The 7,077-nt window shown below is 41.9% G+C and overlaps 2 protein-coding genes across 8 annotated transcripts in view; one reads left to right on the top strand and one right to left on the bottom strand.

Annotated features, from left to right (window-relative positions):
* Nucleotides 1–3,000, top strand: part of mfsd12a (major facilitator superfamily domain containing 12a) — a 25,152-nt gene extending 22,152 nt beyond the window's left edge. The window contains exons 10-11 of the mRNA XM_008433599.2: nt 1,825–1,955; nt 2,028–3,000. Of these exons, the coding sequence (XP_008431821.1) occupies nt 1,825–1,955; nt 2,028–2,071 (175 nt within the window). The 3' untranslated portion in view covers nt 2,072–3,000. The remainder of the gene's footprint in view (nt 1–1,824; nt 1,956–2,027) is intronic.
* depdc5 (DEP domain containing 5, GATOR1 subcomplex subunit) overlaps nt 1–7,077 on the bottom strand; it is a 74,815-nt gene that overhangs the window by 8,160 nt on the left and 59,578 nt on the right. For 6 of the 7 annotated variants that reach the window (XM_008433590.2, XM_008433589.2, XM_017310067.1 and 3 more), the window contains 2 exons: nt 6,637–6,719; nt 5,665–6,564 (listed from right to left, as the gene is read on the bottom strand). The exons of the other annotated variant lie outside the window; for it this stretch is intronic. In XM_008433590.2, coding sequence (XP_008431812.1) covers nt 6,266–6,564; nt 6,637–6,719 — 382 coding nt within the window. In that variant the 3' untranslated portion in view covers nt 5,665–6,265. Of the gene's footprint in view, nt 1–5,664; nt 6,565–6,636; nt 6,720–7,077 lie in introns of those variants that run through there. 7 annotated transcript variants of the gene reach the window in all.

Genomic DNA, 7,077 nt, shown 5'->3' with positions numbered 1-7,077 from the left:
GGTTTCCAGTAACAAAAAAGCGTGTTATGATCGATTAAATGCGCTGATACGTCATTGTGCTGCTAAACACATAACGCTGAGTGGAGTGGTGGACCTCTCCAAGATGGCCGCCCTAAATCTCATCAGCGACAATAGGCCATGAGGCATCTATCCTTATATTATGTCTATGGCTGTAACATTCATGCATCACTAATTCTCTTGTTTTAATGTAAAATGCTCTGTACCTACTGCCATCTAGTGGTAAGAAAATTACATGATTACACCGCTAGTCTCTACTATAGCAGAGACACTCAAAGATGGCATTATTTGCAGATAATTAATTTTCAAACAAATCTTTTAAGACCAATTACCGTATTTTCCGGACTAGAGTGCACCATACTATAAGCCGCTGGTATCTCTGCTGCTCTCGGTTTTCCATAAGGACCCAGCAGAGGGCTGCGTCCTAATAAATCTGCTGGATATAGGACGCAGCCCTCCGCCTCCAAAGCCGAACCATTGATTCGTTTGCGCTGAGCTTACGTGCAGCGGCTCTATTTCCCTCCTGTAGTGCCAGATTGACAGCCCTCAACTTAAAAGCTGCATCATACGAGTTTGAAAACATTTCTCTGTCGTGCCTGCTGCTAGCATGTGCTTGTTCTAAATGAAAATTAGCCGTTATTCTTTGATTTCCAATTTTGACTTCTAATGATTCACTTCCTGCTAGAGAGCCCCCTGGTGGTTGAAGAAAAATCCACAGAAAAGCCGCACCGGGCTACAACCCGCATGGTTCAAAGCTTAGGAAAAAAGTAGCGGCTTATAGTCCAGAAAATACGGTACCGTAGGTGAAATTGAATAATTTCCACGGCACACCTGATGATCAGTCACGGCACACTAGTGTGCCGCGGAACAGTGGTTGAAAAACACTGGTCTAAACCTTACATTTACCCTTTTCCTAACCATCACATACCTAACCTTGACCAAAACTCAATTCACACCTTACTCCTAACTCTGACCCCTGACCCAAAACCAGGGTTTCCCCTTGTGGGGACCAGACTTCGGTCCCCACAACGTAGTATGTGTCAGGAAAATCATCCCCCACAAGGTATTGCAAACAAATGCGCACACACACAAAATGATGCAAAAGTTCCAAAGAACTGACTGCATGTCATGTTTCAGCAGGAACTACATTTTTAATGTACTTTCAATTTCATTGTTTTTATCAATTCTTTGTGAACCTGAATAGCTCAGACTCAACCAAAACCTCATCAGTTTACTCAGGTTAGAAACTGATGACCTTGTTCTCCTGTCTAATTGAGTCAAAAATCCTCCGTGATTAAAAGTGTTTGCTGCTTACAGATTTCTTCTGATTTCTGTGAAATGTCTCAGATCACCAAACGGGTTTAGACAGACCTTTAGTTTTTTATGGTAGTTCTGGCCTTGTTTTCCCATGGAGGACATTTTGTCCACTCACCTCTTGCCTTAACTGAATCAGCTGAGCCTCTTGGAGTAGTTTTTCTTGACTGGACACTTCTTTTATGTCATATGATATAACGTGCATTTATATAACAACTATATATAGCACTTTATTGTGCTTTAAAATGATACTATGTGGCTGGAAAACACATAAATGTGACAGAAGAAATCTGTGGGTTTATTTCCATTTCCCCATTATGTGTTTGTGAAATACATGCAAGTCTTCTTTTTGGATGACTGCTCCCTATAACAACCATACAGGAAGTGTGTTACTATGATCAGTCCATATTTATTCTTGTATAGTCAGACGTTGGGTTCTTGAGCTTCTAATGCTTTACTTGTCCAACGGTCTCTGTCCTGTCTGTCCATCAGTACAGTGGTTTGCTGTCCAGCCTGTGTGTGGTTTTATCACTACATCATGGTCATAGTGACGGGGGGCGTGGCTGTCGTTGCAGCGTTGGCGCTCTGCTCCATCCTCATCTGGCCAATCAGGATCAGAGCACGTGAGTGAAGCTGATGACACAGCAGCACGTTCAGTCTGAGCTCAGCTTTAGTGTTTCTTCTTCTGCTCCTAGGTGGCCTGCAAGTCGTCTCTGATGGTTCCACCTCAGTTAACTAACTGGGCCGCCTTCGCCTTACTGGGAACTCTGCTCTTACATGGACAGTAGGGACTCGCAGTTGTTTCTGAGATTAGTTTCAAGTTTTTTGCTGGAATGTCTGTGAAATCCCAGCTTTAGTAAGACTAAATATTCCTTAACCTCTACACTAAGTGGACACTTAGTTGCCATCATTTTCTAGAAATGTTTAGAACGTGAGATAAAACTATTATATGGGTCCAATTCACTGTGTTCTAGAGATGAGACCTTTCTTTGAGTGAAAGCAAACACAGCAGACTGTATGGTCAGATAAATAGGAGTCCAGCCTTTTCCTGCTTTACCTTTTAAACACTAAGAAAGTATGATGGAGAACATGCGTTCAGTGGATAAACCACTACATCCAGTCCCTCAGACTGGTGGGTAAACGGGACCAGATGGTGAAACCACGCTACGCCCCAATGGCACTTCAACTGGACATGAACAGAAGAGCTGAAGGAGTTCATCATTCATCTTGTAGCGAGGCCACCTGCTGTAATTCCTGTGTTTTTTGTGTGTGTGTTTTTGTTTTATGCAGGGGAAAGAAAAGTGTGGATTTAAAAAAAATATTTAAATCAGTTTGTGTTATACCAAAAAAAACCTCTAATGATCAAACTGAACCTAAAAATTATTGTAAAATGAAATGAAACTTGAATAGTGGAATTGCATCTGACTTTGAAATGCTTAAAAGGGATCAATGTCTATTGCATGTAATGGAATAATGAAGGGAATCTCATTGGTTGAGCAGCACAGCTGAACTACATCTGACTGGGAAGAGCTTTTGACCAAACTGAGCTCCGACTTCGACCATCTAAACTATTACCTGGTCTGCTTCACCTCTGTAAAAAATATTTAATTGATGAAAGGATTATTGTAAAGAAGCTGAAACAATAAAACCTGTCTGTGTTTAAACCTGTCTGCTCTATTGTGTTTTACTGACTTCCGAACGGGTCTGAAATTTTCATCTTGGGTGTATGTCTGCTGTCAGGGACCTAATCTAAAAAAAACCTGGAAATCACAATGCATGATTTATTTTTATTTTTTTATAATTTGTGCGCTACTGCTGCAAATAAGTATTTAAACACCTGTGAAAATCAATGTTGTTTGCTACAGTAGCCTTTGTCTGCAATTAGAGGTAAATTGTTTCCTGTAGTTTTTCGCAAGGTTTGCACTGCAGCAGGGATTTTGGCCCATTCCTCTACACAGATCTTCTCTAGATCAGCCAGGTTTCTGGACTGTCGCTGAGAAACAGAAAATCTCTGGAGGAGCTGAAACTCTGAGGGGTTTAGGTCTGGAGACGGACTAGGCTACTCCAGAACCTTGATATGCTTCGTATGGAGCCACTCCTTGGTTATCCTGGCTGTGTGCTTCAGATCATTTTCATGTTTCATGTTGGAAGACCAGCCACAACACATCTTCAGTGCTCTTAACTGAGGGGAAGGAGGTTGTTCCCCAAAATCTCACAGTAAATTGCCCCAGTCATTTATTATGCTATTGCAGTTGTCCTGTCCCATGTACGGAAAAACTCCTCCAAAGCATGATGCTTCCACCCAAATGCTTCGCAGTAGGGATGGTGTTTTTGGGATGGAACTCATCTTCATCCCCCAAACATGGAGAGTGAAATTAAGACCAAAAAGTTCTATTTTGGTCTCATCTGACCACAACTTTCTCCCACGACTCCTCTGGGTCATAGGCAAACTTAAGATGGGCCTGGACGTGTGCCGATTTAAGCAGGGGAACCTTCCTTGCCATGCATGATTTTAAACCATGTCGTTTTAGTGCATTACCCACAATAACCTTGGAAACGGTGGTGCAAACTCTCTTCAGGTCATTGACCAGCTTCTACCGTGTAGTTGGGCTGATTCTTCACCTTTCTTAGGATAATTGATATGCAACAAGGTGAGATCTTGGATGGAGCCCCAGTCTGAGGGAGATTGACAGTCATGTTTAGCTTCTTCCATTTTCTAAGAATTGCCCCACCAGTTGATCTGTTTTCACAAAGCACCTTGACAATTGTAGACATTGTGGAGATCTACAAGTTTGTCTCCGGTGTCTTTGGACAGCATGTTAGCAGTTGGAGTCTTACTGATTGTGTGCAGCATAAAATAATCTTTATGAAGCTAACGACCGGTGGACTTTTAAGAGGAGGTCTTTAGAGCCAGAATATTTGCTGATTGGCAGGTGTGTGTTCAAAAACCTATTTGCAGCAGTAACACACAAATAACTTATTTAAAAAATCATACATTGTGATTTACAGATTTTTTTTAGATTATGTCTCTCACAATGGGGCTGCACAGTGGCGCAGTTGGTAGAGCTGCAAGAAGGTTCTGGGTTTGAGTCCCAGCCTGTGTCTTTCTGCATGGAGTTTGCATGTTCTCCCTGTGCATGGTGGGTTTTCTCCTCCCAGTCCAAAAACATGACTGTCAGGTTAATTGGTCTCTCTAAATTCTCCCTAGGTGTGTGTGTGCATGGTTGTTTGTCTTGTGTGTCTCTGTGTTGCCCTGCAACAGACTGGTGACCTGTCCAGGGTGACCCCATCTCTTGCCCGAAACGTTCGTTGGAGATGGGCACCAACACCTCCCGACCCCACCAAAGGACAAGGGTGTAAGAAAATGGATGGATTGTCTCTCACAGTGGACATGCACCTACGGTGTAAATTTCAGACCCCTCCATGATTTCTAGGTGGGAGAACTTGCAAAGTCGCAGGGTGTTCAAATACTTATTTCCCTCATTGTACAATGAAATGGCTGGAGAAGAAACAAGATGTTCCAAAGGTCCAAACTTTAGTCTGGTTGAATCACAAGAGTTGTGAGGAAACTGACCACCACCTCTTTGAACTGTTGTAAGTTCTTGTGGCTGAATTTTGTAATAACTTCCAAGTTATTTATTCAGAAAGTGGAAATGAGCAACTCATTGCACTGAAAAGTGTTCTACCATTATTATTAATAAACCGTCAGGCACATGTGTGTTTTTCAGTTCAATCAGCACACCCTTATGTAAGCAGAAATCCTGCAATTTAGCTAATAAAACAGTTAAAATATTCTTAATCCGTTACTTGTTGGGAAAACTTCATGAACAGTTTTTAGGAAAATGCAAGATCAGCAGAAGATGAGGTTTTTTGTTCCTCAATTTGCTCTAAAATAATCTGTTTTTGTTCAGGGAGGCTGTTTTTTCATTATTTGGTGAGTTTGTGGGTCATTCAGTGTGCTCCATGTGACTGAACTAAGGATCCATTGCAGTTTCTCCACATCACTATAACCGCAGAGTATTGAGAGGCGGAGCGGTCAGTTTATTTTTCCTATGAATCTGAAAAAGACAGAATAAAATATTCTATTATTATTATGCTAATGCTGACTCAGCAGTTTCTACTTTATTAAAGTGGAAGTGATCCTCTGCTGCATACAGATTCATGTTTCAGTTCAGTGTTAAGTGGAAGATGATTTGAATATAAATGCATAAATACCATAAAACCTTAGAAATAAAGAATATTTTTGATACCCTTTCTGATCTCAGTGAACAGACTTTGTGTTTTGTTACAACAAATAGCTATCCGATATGTAACAGAAACCAAACTCTGGTGTCTAAAATGCTTAGCTTTTAATAATATGCATGAATTGTCACAGGTCGGGTTGAAAGTCCATCAAAGAGCAAAAGAAAGACAACAGAGTCTTACACACCGTTTCTGTAACAAAGCGGTTGTCAAGCAGCTTTATCATTAAGCATTCACCGAAACCGGATGTTCACCTTTTCAGACCACATAATCTTTCAGAACATACACTTTAGCTGACATGTTTAAAGCTAATTAGTAACAATTTTTACAGTTTGAACTTGGAGAATATGCAAAAAAATAGAGTCAAAATGCTTACTTCCTTAATTATCAACACATACCCAAATTGACCTTGATGCTGCCTTTATTTGTGTGGCTGCTGCAGCATAATGAAACAACAGTTTAAATGGAAATCTGAAGCCTTTTTCAATACTGGGACAAGGATCATACTTACTGTACAGATGTGAAACATGTTTAGTACTTTCTTGTGTTTCTCTAAATGTTTTGGTCAAATGAAAAAAAAAAAAAAACATTCAGACATGATTCCATCCAACAAATGTTCAGAAAAAGCAGAAACAGGATTAAACAGGACTCAACATGCAGCGAGATGAATAAAAATAACACAATTGTCCAGTCAGGGAGCGCTGGCGTTCATTTTCTCCTGGCAGCTGTCCCAGAAGTTTTGTAGTCTGTTGTCCTTGTTAGAACAGAAGTCGGTCAAGTCCCTGAGCAGGCGGTCAGCCAGCCGTTCATCGCCCAACACCCCCGTCCTCCAGGCTTTGGTCAGCATGGTGTTGTAGGCCCAGTAGAAGCCCACCCTCTCCTCGCCGCCAAATGGTCCCTGGCTGTTGGAGGTGGTGGAGTTCCTGCGGCGCCGCGTCTGCCCGCCTGAATACTTCCTCTTGGAGTATGGCAGCTGCAGGAACACGGTGCCTGCAGGACAGGGAAGCTTTCACCTTTCCAGGACATGAGACAGTTTGAGTTTCCTACTGAGATGAGACAAACCTGTAACATGGATGTACTGAGGCTTGTTCTCAGCAGGGAAATTAAAAGATGATGGTGAAAACTTGTCATGTACAAAGCCAAACCTGGAAGGAGGAGGAGAACAAGTCATCACAGCAAGACAATGAAGAACCCAGGGTGGCTAAAGAGGGGCACGAGAGGTGCAGGGCACCCTCTGGGCCCCAGAGAATCATGTTGAGTAAATACAAAGGCAAAGCGTCAGCTTCTTCAATCAAGATATAAACGGAAAAAAACACACCATATTATATATACCACACCATACATATATATATATATATAAATTCCCTTCTCACCCTCCGTGGGTGGTCTGATTCATCCTCTGAGCTCAGGTCCTCTACCAGAGGCCTGGGATCTTGAGGTTCTCCTCCAGTATCTTGGCTGTGCCTAGAACTGCACATTTCTGGACTGAGATGTCTGATGTTG

This window comes from Poecilia reticulata, linkage group LG17, assembly GCF_000633615.1.
Source record: "Poecilia reticulata strain Guanapo linkage group LG17, Guppy_female_1.0+MT, whole genome shotgun sequence".
NCBI classification, from domain to species: Eukaryota; Metazoa; Chordata; class Actinopteri; order Cyprinodontiformes; family Poeciliidae; genus Poecilia; species Poecilia reticulata.
This window is presented reverse-complemented; position numbering and strand designations above follow the sequence as displayed.